At 45.8% G+C, this 16647-nt stretch overlaps 1 protein-coding gene across 1 annotated transcript; it reads left to right on the top strand.

Moving 5' to 3' along the window:
- The first annotated feature begins 228 nt into the window (after positions 1-228).
- On the top strand, positions 229-16278 carry LOC132835896 (uncharacterized). The gene is made up of 8 exons (XM_060854988.1): positions 229-340; positions 1893-2195; positions 3332-3433; positions 4447-4477; positions 6966-7057; positions 10107-10172; positions 13076-13107; positions 15993-16278. Exons 1-8 carry the CDS (start codon positions 229-231, stop codon positions 16122-16124), a joined length of 870 nt encoding a protein of 289 aa, XP_060710971.1. The 3' UTR covers positions 16125-16278.
- The last annotated feature ends 369 nt before the right edge of the window (positions 16279-16647 follow it).

The raw sequence follows: 16647 nt of genomic DNA, 5'->3' as shown, positions 1-16647 counted from the left end.
AGGGAGGATCTCTCCAATACAGCAAATTCATCGCCATTTCAGTGATCAGTGAGTTTCTGTCTACAAATCCACATGATCGGACTGAAGTGATAGCAGTGGGGGTAGGTACAGAGGGAGATTTACCAGGGTATTGCCTTGGGGGCTGGAGAGTTTCTGTGATGGAGAGAGATGAGACAGACTGAGGGTATTTTCCTTATATCAGGAGAGATTGAGACTAGGGTGGGGGTCATGATTGAGATGTTTGAAATGATAAGGGGTGTCAATTGGGTAGACAAGAAGAAGCCTTCCCCACTTAATGGAGGGATCAGTGACCGGGGTGGGGAAGGGGCATTGACTGAAGGTATGGGGCAGAAGGGTTATAGAGGGTGTGAGGGGAATGTTATTCACCCAGAGGGTGGTGGGGACTCTAGAACTTGCTGCCTGTAAGGGTGGGAGAAGCAGAAACCCTGATCACATCAGATGTGCACGAGTGTTGCCAAGGCTAGAGTCAGAGCAAAGGGTTCTCGACATTTCACTTGTATTTTCCTGCTGAAATAGGGAGTTGGATATGGTGAATAGCCAAGGTCTTTTCCCCAGGGCAGGGAGTCCAAACCGAGAGGGCATTGGTTTAAGGTGAGAGGGAACAGGTTTAAAAGGGACCTGAGCGCTATCTTTTTCCCACAGACGGTGGTGCGGTTATGGAAGGAGCTGCTGGTAGAAGTGGGTATAATAACAACCTTTAAAAGGCATTTGGAAAGATACAGCGACAGGAAAGATTTAGAGGGATATGGGCCAAGTGCAGGTAAATGGGATGAGTTCAGTTTGTGAGACCTGGTCTGCAGGGACCCGTTGGGCCGAAGGGCCTGTTTCCATGAGGAACCTATGTGCTGGAAAAATGAGATCAGAGAATAGAGAGCTGGTTGCTTTTGAGCAGCATGGAGTCGGTCGGCTGAAGGGCATTTTTCTGCGCTGTACATCTCTGCCTGTCTGATCCAATGTGAAGCTATTCATCAGAGAAAGGTCAAAGCTCAGACAGTAGGAGATGGAGGGAGGCTGGTCACCCCCAGGATATTGGTAGTTGGGGGTGGGAAGGGGTGAGGGGGGGACAAGTGACGGTAACCCCGAGGATGTTAATAGTGGGGGGTGGGGTTAGGGGTGGGGGTGGGGACAGTGAGGGTAACCCCCAGGATGTTGATAGTGGGGGTGGGGACAGTGAGGGTAACCCCCAGGGTGTTGATAGTGGGGGGTGGGGACAGTGAGGGTAACCCACAGGATGTTGGTAGTGGGGGTGGGGGTGTGGGGACAGTGAGGGTAACCCCCAGGATGTTGGTAGTGGGGGTGGGGTGGGGGGTGGGGACAGTGAGGGTAACCCACAGGATGTTGATAGTGGGGGTGGGGTGGGGGTGGGGAGAGTGACGGTAACCCACAGGATGTTGATAGTGGGGGTGGGGTGGGGACAGTGAGGGTAACCCCCAGGATGTTGATAGTGGGGATGGGGACAGTGAGGGTAACCCCCAGGATGTTGATAGTGGGGGTGGGGTGGGGTAGGGACAGTGAGGATAGCCCCCAGGATGTTAGTAGTGGGGGTGGGGTGGGGTGGGGTGGGGGTGGGGACAGTGAGGGTAACCCCTAGGATGTTGATATTGGGTGGGGTGTGGTGACAGTGATGGTAACACCATTGAATATTAAGAGGGCCATGGATGGTTGATGTACCATTTGACCATTCATTGTTAAGACAAATTTTTCAAAGTGTAGATTTTATAACAGACAGATACTTTGCAATGACATGAAATCTCACTCGATTAATTTCTCTTTTCACTCAGTTATTATCCTGTCATTGAAGACAACATCAGGAAAATAATGACACATTGAACAGCTGATCATTGATTTCTTTTTTATCTTGTTTGTTCCAGTTCCTGTTGCTGGCGTTTCCCTCATCAACAAAGCCAATAAAACAGAGATTCTGATTGGGAGCCGTCTCGTTCTGGAGTGTGAATTGAGCCGAGGTACAGGACCCTTCTTTCAATGGTACTTTCAGCAGGAAGCCTTAAACAATGCTAGTGGAAATTACAACTTTAGCTCAGACAGGAGAGAGCTGGACATTGAATCCTTCCAGTCGCAGCACCAAGGCCGATACCAGTGCGGCGCGATCAACAGGGCGCCCAGTGGAACGATATTTAATGTGACCAGTAATTTCATCGACCTCACAGTGCCAGGTAATTCATTCTTCATCCGTGATCCATGCTTGTTATTCACTGGGTTCTGTCTGAAGGCTTGGTTTGAATACTTTAAAAAAAGTTTGCTGGAGAAACTCAGAAGGTCTGGGAGTATCTGTGGAGAGAGAGTGTGTGTAACATCCTTCCTTAGATAAGGGAGACCTTCATAATGAGAGAATTCGAGTTCAGAAGTGGGGATGTCTCACTGCAATAGACAGGAGTGAGACCAGACCCTGGAGAACTCTGTGTGCCGTTTGGAGTCTCCATATCCCAGGAAGGACATTCTGGTTACAGAGGGAATACAGCAAACATTTCTCAGACTGATTCCTGGAATAGCAGAACTGACCGATGGAGGGAGACTGGATCGGCTAGGGTTAGGATTATATCCACTGGGGTTTAGAAGAATGAGGAGGGAAATCTCATTGAAACCTATAAACTTCTAACAAGGACTAGACAGAGTAAACACAAGGAGGGTGTTCCCGGTGACTGGGCGGAGAGTCCAGAACCAGGGGGTCACAGTCTAAAGGAGATGGGGCAGGACTGAGATGGGGAGAAATGTCTTCACCCGAAGAGTGGGGAGCCTGTGGAATTCTCTGTCAGGGCCAGAACACTGAATGTTGTTCAGGAAGGAGTTGGATAGAGTTCTTAGGGGTGAAAGGGAGAGTGTGGGAAGACAGGGGACTCAGCTGGTTGATCAGCCATGATCCCATTGAATGGGTGAGGCAGGCTGGAAGGGCTGAATGGCCTCCTCCTGATGATACTTTCAATATTTCTCTGTGAATGGCCCAGTTACGACCGACATGTTGAGGACAAAGAGAAGTTTTTGCCTCGACATATGCAGAGTAAAATGAGGGATAATCATTTCTAGTTGAAAATTTGGGGGAATGGGTGCAGAGTGATCTTTTGAGTTTGGCACCAAACAGTCTGGGTTGGATTGGTGGGATGTTGTTCATGAGAGAGGCTGCATACAAACTGCAATGTCACTGATCGTGAGCGCTTGGAGGGAATTTAAGGGACACAAGGGTTTCCCTCCAAATGGATGGGTATTGTCAGGGGGTTGATGCAATAGGGAACACTGGGGTTGGTGTTTACTGAAGGAATGATGTTATTGACAGGAAATCCCTCTCTGAATCCAGCACAGGCACACAGCGCTGAGATGGCAGTACTCATTGTCCCACTGTTTCTGATCCTTTCTCTCATCACATTGCTTCCCATTAAACTCCGGAACAGGAAACAAGGTGGGTGAGACACTCAACAGGTAACCCTGTCAATCCTTGTCCAGTTGGGACTTGGTTTGGATTTCAAACTCATGTTGCTCACATAGAGTGCGAGAGTGCATGTATGAGAGTAGTATACATCTGTGAGTGTGTTGGATTGAGAGTATGAAGGTGTGCATATGTGTGGGAGAGAGACACACACACCCACATTCCCATTGACATTCTCAAACACACTTTCACACACTCATGCACACTGACACACACACACACACACCCATGCCACACTCAATCACTCACTCATTCACTTGTAGACAATACTGAAGAAGTCGAACACCATCCAGGGACTATACAGCTTGTGCTTGATTGGCCCCACATCCACAAGCATCCCCTCCCTCCACCTGTGCTTACTAACAGCAGTGCGTCCCATCTACAAGATGCACTGCAGAAATTCACCAAAGATCCTCAGACAGCACCTTTCAAACCAATGACCATTTCCATCTAGAAGGACAAGGGCAGCAGATACCACCACCTGCAAGTTCCCCTCTGAGCGATGCACCATCCTGACTTGAAAATATATCAGCCATTTCTTTAGTGTCTCTGAGTCAAAATCCTGGAAGTCCCTCTCTAATGCTATTGTGGGTCTACCTACAGCACAGGGACTGCAGTGGTTCAATTTGGCAGCTCACCCCCACCTTCTCAAGGGGCAACTAGGGATGGATAATAAATGCTGGGCCCAGCCAGTGATGTCCACATAACACAAGTGAATAAAAACAGTAATAAAACACTGTGTGTGAGAATGTGCTTTGCGAGGATGTGGGCAGGCTGAACAAGTGGCAGATGAAATTACTTGGGGAGACATACAAAGTGATGTGTTGTGTTCAGAGGAATGGTCAGCGTAGATATAAAATAAAGATTAATCTTTGAATAATTGTTGCTTGCACATCAGTCACAGAAGCCAGATTCATTTGCAAACAGGTGACCCTGCATACTTACAGTAAAACTTACCCATGTTCTTTCTCTCTTATGTTCTCCAGCTGATTCGTCCAGCAGTTCCCAGCAGCACAGGTAAGTTAGCGAGATGGTTCGCAACTTCTCACAGCATTCAAGCACCGTCCGAATGGGCTGAACATCAGTCTGGGGTGCAAACCCAGCAATTTACATTTGTCAAACAGTTTGGAGGTATGGACCATTGTATCTACATTGTTTGCGAATCTAGAACACAACAGTTCAAATCGAGGACACTCTCTCAGTCCCATTAGTGGTCAGGTTATCCATTGTAGCTGGAAGAATTGAAAAAGGCAAGCTATCATCTGAATGGGAGAGAAAGGTCAAAATGTGTCAGTGCAGAGGGATCTAGGATTCGTTGTGTATGAATCTCAGAAAGCTAACACACAGCTACAGTAGAGAATAAGAAAGGCACTAATTGCTAAAGGAATGGAGTACGAAAGTAGGGAAGCGTTACTGCAACTGGACAAGGCATTGGAGTTTCCACATCCCAAAGGACTGCGTAGAGTTTTGGTCCCTTTACTTGATGAGGGAAGCAGTTGATTTAGAGGGAGTTCAGAGGAGATTCACTGAATTGATTGCCAAGCTGAAAGGTTAGTCTGATGAGAAGAGATAGGTTCTTTTTTGATTTCTTTATAGATGTAGCTATACTGGAGGCATTCAGTGCCATTTCCAGAGACGAAGGGTTTACCTGAGATGAAAGTTTAAGCAGTTTCCCTGGAGTTTGGATGAGAGGAGATCTAATTGAGGGATATAAGACACTAAAAGGGAGATTGACAAAGGAGATGCAGAGAGATGTTCCTCATGTAGAAGAATCTTTCATGAGAGGGTCATCATTTCAGGAGAAGACAGTGAGGTAGATCAAAAACCGAGGTAAAGGGGAATGAATTCTCTCAAATGAAGAGGGAGTTGTGATTCAGTGGAAACCTCCCCACCATTCCCCACCCCCAACAATGCTGGGAAATGAATAAATTAAAGGAGGAGACAGTCAAAGTTTTAATCTGTGACACGTCAAAGGGAACAGGAATAGCAAAGTGGAGTTCAGGCTGAGATGGGATCAACCACCATTGTATCGATGTGGGGAGCAGCCTCCCAAGGGGCTGAATGGACTCAATCTGGAGTTCTATTGTTAGTTAGGAATGAGAAAATGAATCAAAACTACAGGGAGGGAGAAAATGAACTTTGATTTAACAAAACAGGTTTTAATTTGTGTACATTAGTGAATAAAGACAGAAATGACTCAACAGAAATTTGTTGCTGAACATTGTTTGGAAGAAATGGAAATACAATATAAAGTAGGGGATACAATTCTAAAGGGGGTGCTGGAGCAGAGGGAGAAATGGGCACATGTCAGTTAAGGTTACGGGACGGGGGAGAGAGGTTAATAAAACACAGTGTCCTCGGTTTTATTAAAAGGGGTGTAGAGTCCGAGAACAGGGAGGTGATGTAGAACTTGTACAAGACACCTATTAGACTTAAACTGGAGTGTCAGAGAGAGAGAGAGAGAGAGAGAGAGTGGTTTAACCTGTGCCTTAGACAAGGGGTGATGTTCAGAAGGAGAGTCCTTAATGGTAACCCAGCTGGTGAGGAATTTGAACCCACACTGGCGATTTTACTCAATATTCCAAACCAGCTATCCAGCCAAATAAGCTAATCCAAAACCCGACATAACACAGAGGGCAAGAAAAGAAATTATTTCTGGTAGGAACACAAGTAGTGAATGGAGAATATTAGATCATGATGATCAGTTGGAAGGTGAGAGATCTTTGATCTGTTGGATATTTCTTCGTGTGTGTGGGAGAGAGAACCTTACCTTTGTGGGCAACAGAAGCTAAATTTAGGAATACAACTAAAGAAAGGAGTTAGGTCTCTATTATCCAGCCCAGTTTTGTTCTGTTCAGGAAGGTGTTTTTTAAGGAAGGATGTTCAAACCCTGGAGAGAGTGTGAAAGAGATTTACTGGAATGATACCAGGAATGGGGGGGTTTAGATTCAGGGAAAGGTTTGAGAGAGCGAGCTTATTCTCTATGGAGAAGAGAAGATGAAGTGGTGACCTAATTGAGGTGTTGAAAATTATGTACAATTCTGACAGCGGAAAGAAGAATATTCTGTTTCCCACACACAGGCCTATCAGTAACTAGCAGGTACGAATTTCAAGATAGTTAGTGAGAGTGAGATGAGGAGAAATGTCTTTCCTCAGAGGGTTTTTGAGTTTGGACTGTACTGCCTGGGAGAGTGGTGGAGGTGGGGTTCCATAGGAAGATGATGTTAGAGCGTGACAGAGATAGGGATTGAGAGTGGGACTACCTGGGTAGGTCTTTCAGGAGCTGGTAAAGATACAAATGGCCTCCTTGCATACGGTAAAACTTTACTATTCTATGAATGTCGACATTTGCAGCTACTTTCTGAACAATTCCTGGAAGTCATTCCTTGCGACCTTGGACTCTGAACTTGTTGCCAGAGGTTTTTGTACATAACAGCCGCAAATCGTTGTCATGAGCGGGATTGGAACTCGGTTGGGTAATGATCCAGAAATATTTTATTCCAAGGGAGGCGATGGGAAATCGAACTGAGGGCACGAGTGAGAACAGACCCGTAGGAAATTTTGAATACGCAACTATCAGGCCAAGTCGAATGAACGGTGAGTGTGAATCTGTGAGCTGCTGATTCTACACTGTCACATGTTGGTCAGTGCTCACGCTAGTATTTGTCTGATTGGGAAGATCTCTCTCTCTCTCTGTAAGGGATGGAGGGTAGTTTGGGTTGTTTCTTTTACAACAGAGAAGGTTGATGGGAGGGGGGGGACATGATAGCGGTGTATAATATGGGTAGTGTTGGAGAGCAGAAACACCTACAGTTCAGGTACATAATTCTTTGGAGTTTGTGACACAGGTAGACAGGGTGCTTGAGAAGACATTTAACGCACTTGCCTTCATTGCTCAGACCACTGAGTATAGGAGTTGGTATGTCATGTTGAGGTAGTACAAGACATTGGTGAGACCACTTTTGGATACCGTGTACACTTCTGGGTGACTTGTTCTAGGAAGGATATAATTAAGCCGGAGAGGGTACAAAAAGGATTTACCAGAATGTTACCAGGACTGGGGAGTTTGAGTGATAGGGAGAAGCTGGAAAGGCTGGGACATTTTATACTGGAGGATAGGGGTTTGAGGGGTGACCTTATACGGGGTTTTAAAAATGATGATGAGCACAGATAAAGTGAAAGGCAGGTGTCTTTTCCGTTGGGTGGGGTGGTGTTTCAGGAGATATGCTTCAGGAGAAAGTGAGGACTGCAGATGCTGGAGACCAGAGTTGAAAAGTGTGGTGCTGGAAAAGCACAGCAGGTCAGGCAGCATCCGAGGAGCAGGAGAATCCTGAAGAAGGGCTTATGCCTGAAACGTCGATTCTCCTGCTCCTCGGATGCTGCCTGACCTGCTGTGTTTATCCAGCAACACACTTTTCAACTCAGATATGTTTCAGGTGAAAGGAAAATTTTTCTTTTAAATGACATGAGGGGCATTTTTTTTTAATAACAGAGGGTGGTTCACATGTGGAATGAACTTTCATAGCAAGTGGTGGATACAGTGACAGTTACAACATTTAAAAGACATTTGGATAAGTACAATGGAGAGATAGGGGCTAAATGCAAAAAGCTGGCACTAGTTTAGTTTGAGATTATGGACAGCATGGACTGGTTGGATTGAAGGGTCTGTTTCCTTGCTGTGTGACTCCATTATGAGGGACATAGATGGGGAACAGGAAGCAGCTGTTTCCCTTAGTTGAAAGGTCAGGAACAAGGGGGGGTGGCATCATTCTAAAGTGATGGGTAAGAGGTTGAGAGAAGGATTTGAGGATTATTTCACCCAGAGGATGGCAGGAATCTACAATGTGTAAAAACAAATCTTTGGGCTTTCTGCCTGTATTTCCTCACTAATTGCTCTGATGTGTGGTAATGCCACTTTGTGACTGTGCGTGGGGTGGGGAGGTTGCATAACTTATGAATATCAAATAGGTGTATAACAGAACAGGAAGGGGCCATTGGGCCCATCAAGCCTGTTCCACCATTCAGTGGATGATCTATGACCTCACTCCATAGCCCTGCCTTTGGGTGGACTCTGAGAATTATTATTAAACGGCAGAACGGGTTTCTGTATATCTGAGAGAGGCTGTGTGTAATGGATATGGCGCAACTTTTAATGTTTAGGGTCGACTCAGTGTCGTTCTGTTTCCGAACAGCCCTCCCTGCCCCAGTCAAAGTAAAACACTCAGAGACACAGTATAGTTTTACCTCCTTAATCTTTATTCCTCGCCCTGGAGGGAGAGAGAATGATCACCCCTGTGCACAGGGACATGAGTTCATGATCTTCTCTGGAACAGCAGTTTCTCAATGAACTATATAGTCTTTTTACAGGGAGGAGCATTAGATAAGGGTGACCATTACAATCAACAAGTAAAGATTAAGCTATCTTCTGTTACACAATGAATAAGTGGCTTTACATAATGAATACTTTCCACCTTGTTAACTGACTTTACATACTGAATGCTGCCTCATCTTGTTAAATGGCTCTACTTAATGACTGCTTTTCCACCTTGTTGACCCATTACCCTTACCTCCAGCACCCTCTTGTTAACTGCAAGTTCTTATCCGACCTGAGTCATGCTCAGCTGAACCTCTTGTTTCACAAAACTCAGAACTTAACTCTTTCCCTACCTGCTCATACCCAAAACACATTCTCATCGGGATCCACCAGAGGAAGACAGAACAAATTGATTCTTCATGATTTCATTCTTTTATTCCTTAGGGTGATACATATGGTCAGAATCTGCCCAGATTGAGCCATGATAAGTATCCCAAGCACAAGGTAGGAGTGTGAGGGAATACTCCCCCTTGCTTGCATGGATGCAGCTCCAACAACACTTGAGAAATTCAATACCATTCAGGGACAACGCAGGCCTGCTTATTGACACTACATCCCCAAGCATCCACACCCTCCACAACCAAAGATCGGTAACAGCAGTATGTACGAGCTACAAGATGCACTGCAGAAATTCACCAAAGATCCTGAGACAACACTTTCCAAACCCATGACCACTTCCATCTAAAATGACAAGGGCAGCAGATACATGGGAACACCACACTCTGCACGTTCCCCCTTGAGCCACTCAGTGTCCTGACTTGGAAACATAACACCACTTCAGTGTCGTTGGGTCAAAATCCTGGAATTTCCTCCCTAAGAGCATTGTGTGTCTACATACAGAACATGGACTGCAGCAGTTCAAGAAGGCAGCTCACCATTACCTTCTCGAGGGACAACTAGGGATGTGTTGGGCGATGAACGCTGGGCCCGACCAGAGATACCTACATCCCAGGAGTGAATAATAGTAAAAAAAATTGGACATTTCCCCAGGGCATCCGCTTCCCTATTGTGGGCTTGCTCTGGGAGGGTAGGTTCAAACTTTGTAGTGAATGTTGATGCAAAATACCCATTCAATGTTGAGTCACCTGGTTTGTGAACTGCTTTGATAAAGATCAATACACAGCCATGAGTTTCAGTTTATATTCCTGCTGGGTTGCTTCTCTGATGTTAATTATTACGCTGTATTTAATTTTGAGGCTTCATTTGCTGCTGTTTTAACATTCTTTTTTCTAACCCTTTGATTCACATTGCTGATTGTTTCTGAATTTATAGATGACTCCAAAACAGATGGCAGCTTGGTGTACTCGGTCATCACCATCTCAAAGCCAAGAAACGCTGGTAAAGGATACAGTATATATATATTTTTATCAGATTGCTGGCTCAGTGAAAGTGGAGATTTTCTCTAGTTTATCTCAACTTTTAAACATCGCTAGTGTTGCTCTTGGCTATCATAATAGAGCAAAGATCTGCCCAAGCTTTCCAAATCTTTTTACATCATTCCAATTTATTAATAACGAATCGTGTTTGCAATTCAGCTACATCATAGTCATGTTCCATCTATGTCAACTACGTTGACAACTACGTTGAAATGTGAGTTGGAAGACAGTAAGTTACACTAATGGCTAATTGCTACATCATTCATCTTGTTTTAAGGGGACACCTAAACTTTAGGCCCTGGGGTGTCAATTTTTTTATTGCCAAAATACTACAGCTTAATGTCTGAGCGTGGCCCCTTCTGGCCTTGTCTCTGGGGCAAGGAGGCATTCACTCAGGGTCTAGCATCATTCGCAGGGGAGTATTGCCATTTCATTGCCCTGAGTATTTCTTTGATCACACAAAGATAGGTGGAAGGACAGGTCCTTGTTGAGGAAGTAGGGAGGCTGCAGAAGGATTTGGACAGGCAAAGAGAATGGGCAAAGAAATAGCAGATAGAATCCAGCATGGGAATGTGTGAGGTCATGTACTTTAGTAGGAAGAATAGAAGCATAGACTGTTTTCCAAAGAGGGAAAGGTTTCGGAAATCTAAAGCACAAAGGGATTTAGGAGTCCCAGTTCAGGATTCTCTTCTGGTTAGCAGGCAGGTTCAGTTGGCAGTTAGGAAGGCAAATGCAATGTGAACATTCATTTCAAGAGTGTTACAATACAACAGCAGGGATGGACTGCTGAGGCTATATAAGGCGCTGGTCAGACTATGTTTGGAACACTGTGAGCAGTTTTGGGTCACCTATCTAAGGAAGGATGTGCTGAACTTGGAGGGGGTCCAGAGGGGGCTTCCAAGAAACATCCCAGGGATTAAGAATTGTCATATGAGGAGAGGTTGAGTACTATAGGTCTGAACTCAATGGAGTTTAGAAAGATGTGAGAGAATCTGATTGAAAATTGCAGGATACTGAGAAGTTAGGAGAGGGTGGACATGGAGCTGATCCTTCCACAAGAAGGACAAACGAGGAGCTGAGGGCAGAGCCTCAGAGTGAAGGGACGTCCCTTTAGATCTAAGATGAGGAGCAACTTCTGCAGCCAGACAGTGGGGAATCTATAGAACACATTACTGCAGAAGGCTGTCATTAAATGTCTTTAAAACAGAGATAGATAGGTTCTTGATCTGTAAGAGGATCAAGTTTACAGAGAGAAGGCAGGAAAATGGGTTTCAAAAACATATCTGCCATGACAGAATGGCAAAGCAGACTTGATGGGCCGAATGACTGCTATATCTTATGGTCTTGGTTAGTAAGTGACTAATAGCCTGTGATGCACGGTACACTTTAGCCCCTCAGATTCAGAACTTTCTGAGCATGTGCTATGAGCCACCCACAGTAAAAGGTGTTCAGGGAGCTGGATGACCAACATAGAATATGGGCCAGGAGCTCTCGGGAACCTGCTCACCTTCCTCACCCCCGTCTCCACCACATATCACACACACACTCACCCTCACACTCTCACACACTCACACACATACGCTCACACACTCACACACTCTCACTCACACACACACACACACACACACACTCACCCTCACACTCTCACACACTCACACACATATGCTCACACACTCACACACTCTCACTCACACACACACACACCCACACACTCTCACTCACACACACACCCACCCAACATGCCCCACACATTGAGGGATGAATTCCCACAGATTCCCAACCCTCCTCCCTCGGATAGAAACCATTCCTTCTCATCGCTGTTTTCAATCCGTCCCACCCCCTTCTCCTGAAACAGTGACCCTCTCGTTCTAGATTGTCCCACATGAGGAAACATCCTCTCTCTGTCTCCTTTGTCAATCCCACCCCCTTTAGTGTCCTATATCCCTCAGTTAGATCTCCTCTCATCCCTCTAATCTCCAGAGAGGATCGACCTAAACTGCTTCATCTCTCTTCCAAAGACAAAGTCCTCGTCTCTGAACATGAAATGTACAAACACGCTTTACATTTTGATGGTATCTTGGATGTAGAATACACATCATAAAGTGAGTTAGTCACAGTTTTTGAGAGGACTACAGCCCAGAACAAGGTCCATCGGCCCATTGAGTCCGTGCTGGTCAGATATAGCCGCCTCACCATTCTCTCATCCCCTTTCCCCAGCACGTGGCCCATTGCCTTGGTGTGTGAGTGCACACCTAACCCCTTCTTCAATGTGCTGAGTTTCTGTCTCTCCCACCCTTACAGGCAGCAAGTTCCAGATTCCCCACCACCCTCTGGGTGAACAACATTCCCCTCACATTCCCCTCACATTCCCCTCACATTCCCCTCACATTCCCCTCACACTCCCCTCACATTCCCCTCACACTCCCCTCACATTCCCCTCACATTCCCCTCACATTCCCCTCACATTCTCCTCATACTCCCCTCACATTCCCCTCACATTCCCCTCACACTCCCCTCACACTCCCCTCACACTCCCCTCACATTCCCCTCACATTCTCCTCACATTCTCCTCGAACCCTCCTGCCCCTCACCTTCAATCTATGCCCCTTCTCCCGGCCATTGGCCTCTCCATCAAAGGGGGAAGATTTCTTCCTGTCTACCCTATTTATGCCCCTCAATATTTTAAATATTCCTCTCTTTTAATCTACACTGTTGTAAGGACAACAAGTTCAGTCTGTCCAACCTATCTCCAGCAATGAAACCTTCCAGCCTCCAAGACAATATGCTGATAAATCTCCCTGTGCACCCTCTCCCAGTTCATTTAGATATGTACCGTTGGTAAAATATCTTTTTGTTTATTTACAGCTCGCTCTGATGGTGCATCAGGAGGGAAACATGTAAGTTATTTTGCAGTGAAAAAGATGGCAGTTAATTTTAAATCAGCTATGTTATGTTTTTAGGAGGTTGTTAATGTAAAGTCTCTGTTGCCTCACTAGAGAGAGGGAGAGAGGTCTGGGGGAGAAAGAGAGAGAAAAGGCCAGAACTGTTTTGCCATTTAATCTGAGAGTCACCACATCTAAAGCACAGGGAATGATCATTCACAACAATCTCAACCAGAGCAGGAACTGAATCACATGCTGTCAGCAAACCAAGCACAGAAACAACTGAGCTAACCAATCACAACATGGCCAGTGGCAAAAACATTGGGCAGCACGGTGGCTCAGTGGTTAGCACTGCTGCCTCACAGCGCCAGGGACCCAGGTATAATTCCAGCCTCGGGTGACAGTCTGTGTGGAGTTTGTACGTAAACCTCGTGTCTGCGTGGGTTTCCTTCCATAATCCAAAGATGTGCTGCTTAGGTGAATTGGCCGTGGGAAATTGCCCGTAGTGTGAGGGATATGCAGGTTACGAGGGCTAGCCATAGGAAATGCAGGGTTACAGGGATAAGGTAAGGGGGGGGTGCTCGGTCTGTGTCAGATAACATGCAGAGGGTCAGTGTGGACTCGATGGACCGAAAGGTCTGCTTCCACACTATAGGATTCCACAATGTGCATGTTAGGGGGATTAGCCATGGTTAATGCAGGGTTACAGAGATTGGGACAGGGTCCTGGTGGGATGTTCCTTACAGGTTTAGTGCAGCCAGATGGACTGAATGGCCTCTTTCCACACTGCAGGGACTCTAGTGACACCAATGTTTAGCTCTAGGGTGTGGGACAATTTATTCTGATCTCAACATTGTATTTTGATACAATTCACTTTCAATTTCTGAAATAATGGGGAAGTAGTATTCTATGACTGCAGATGTTGGAAACCAGATTCTGGATCAGTGGTGCTGGAAGAGCACAGCAGTTCAGGCAGCATCCAAGGAGCAGCGAAATCAACGTTTCGGGCAAAAGCCCTTCATCAGGAATAAAGGCAGAGAGCCTGAAGGGTGGAGAGATAAGGTAGAAGAGGGTGGGGGTGGGGAGAAAGTAGCATAGAGTAAATGAGCTGGGAGTTGCAGTGGGAGAGGGACTCCCTGAGATTCTTGTAGAGAGAGGAGGGAAACTTCTTCAAGGCAGGCATCCATCAAGGCTCTTCCAGCACCACTAATCCAGAAAGTAGGATTCTATGTTGTCAGCTGCCCACCCCTGGGTATATCCTGAGGACATGAATTTAAATCTTGCTGTGACAGGTGGAGAATTTAGAATTCGACTTAAACAAAAACAGATCTGGTGTTAAGACTCTAATGATGACTGTTGTCGGGAACAAAGAACCATCTGGTTCCAAATTGAAGACTGAGATGAAGAGGAATTTCTTCCCTCACAGGGTTGGGAGTCTGTGGAACTCCTTGCCAGATAGAGCTGTGTGTGGGAATAGGGAGGCAGGTTTAATTCTGGGATAGACAGATTCTTGATTATTCAGGGAATCAAGAGCTACGGTTAAATGCAGGAACGTGAAGGTGAGGAGTGGGGCATCAGCCACGATGCTATTGACTGGCTGAGCAGGCTCGAGGGGCCGAATGGCCTTCACCTGTTCCTGTCTGCGATGGTCCTTAATGGAATGAAATCTGACCTCCTTACCCGCTCTGCTCTGCACATGATTCCTAACCCTTTGCAAACTCTTCACTGCCTTCTGGCCAAGCAAGTCAACTAGCTCAAGGACATTTCGGGATTGGCATCCACTTCCCCCCTTAGCAGAGGTGGCCACATCCCGTTCAGCGTACAGAGTTTAATAACATTTGGCAGGGTCAGGTTTAGGCTTGTGCCAATCACGTGCTTTGCCAAGAGAAATTGGTCTGTATAATGATCCCAGATATTCACAGCTCCTTCTGCACATGCTTGCTGTCTTACAGGCAAAGCTTTTACTCTCATACATTTTCATAGAGTCATACAGCACAGAAACAGGCCCTTCGGCCCAAACCTGTCCATGCCGAGCAGGTTCCCCAAACTCAGCTAGTCCCATTTGTCTGCATTTGCTCCATATCTCTCTAAACCTTGCTTATCCACGTACCTTTCCAAATGCCATTGAAATGTTATAATTGCACTTACCTCTACCACTTCCTCTGGCAGCTCATTCCACATACGCACTGCCCTCTGTGTGATAAATTTACCTCTCAGATCCCTATTTAATCTTTCCCTTCTCACCTGAAACCTATGCCCACAAGTTTTGGACTCCCCTAACCTGGGGAAAAGGCTATAGTTATTTACCTTATCTCTGTCCCTCATGATTTTATAAACCTCTATAAGGTCACCCCTCAGCCTCCGACACTGCAGGGTAGAAAAACTCCCAGCTTCTTCATATAACTCTAACCCTCTAGTCTTGGTAACAACTTTGTAAATCTTTTCTGTCCCCTTTGTGGCTTAAAAACATCCTTTCTACAGCAAGCTAACCAGAACTGTAGACAGTATTCTAAAAGTAGCCTCACCAACATCCTGTACAGCTGTAACATGATGCCCCAACTTGTGTCATCAATGCTCTGACCGATGAAGGCAAGCATGTCAAATGCCTTCTTCACCACCGTGCCACATTCAAGCAATTATGTACCTGTACCCCCAGGTATCTGTTCAGCAACACTTCCCAGAACTGGACTATTGACTGTATAAGTCCTGGCCTGGTTTGCCATACCAAAATGCAACACCTCACATATACCTGAATTAAACTTCATCTGCCATTTCTTGGCCCACTGGCCCAGTTGATCAAATTTCCATTGTATTCTTAGATACCCTTCTCCTCTGTCCACAATGTCACCAATGTAGGTCTTGCTCCTAACGACAGTGTTTCTGTGTTGTCCTGTTTTCAGACTGACCAAGAGGAGCAGCAACAATCCTGCATCACATACGCTACCCTGAGGCACACAGATACAGGAGGGGAGGAGGAACCAGGCCAAGATGAAGAAGGAAACATTTATGCCAACCTTCCACGGATATCGTGAGACAGCACAGAAGAAAGCCTGTGACGCTTCACAAACAAATCAATCGTAATCCTACCTTCCAGCAAATAAGGGGAACAAGGAAGAGAAGGCGGAGCTATGTCACATGTCTACGGCTAGGTTAGGCTAGACTTTGTGTCAATTTCAGTCAGCAAGATATCACTTCCAAAGATAGATTTATCTTGAAAAACCATCTGAATAATTGTCTCTCTCTCAACCCTCAGTGGGTCAATTTATCCTGCTGTAGTGCGATCTAACTGTTGATGGCAGAGATTTGAGATTTTTATGCTGTCCATTCCTAACGTAAGCCTCCATTTGATCTCCTAGTCAATGGATCGAGGTAGATGAGCCAATGAATTGAATGTACTCTAATCTTTTGCTTAAATTGTGGTGAGATGGAAATAATTCAAGACAGGATCATTCTCCAGCCCTATCCTCATTGCCCTCAAACTTCATCACTTTCAATACATATCCAGCTCTCTTTTCATACCTCGTATGGAATCTACATTCACCATGATCCCAGGAT

The sequence above is a fragment of the Hemiscyllium ocellatum genome, chromosome 45, assembly GCF_020745735.1.
Source record: "Hemiscyllium ocellatum isolate sHemOce1 chromosome 45, sHemOce1.pat.X.cur, whole genome shotgun sequence".
NCBI lineage: Eukaryota > Metazoa > Chordata > Chondrichthyes > Orectolobiformes > Hemiscylliidae > Hemiscyllium > Hemiscyllium ocellatum.
The sequence above is the reverse complement of the archived record's forward strand: the minus strand, read 5'-3'. Positions and strand labels throughout refer to the sequence as shown.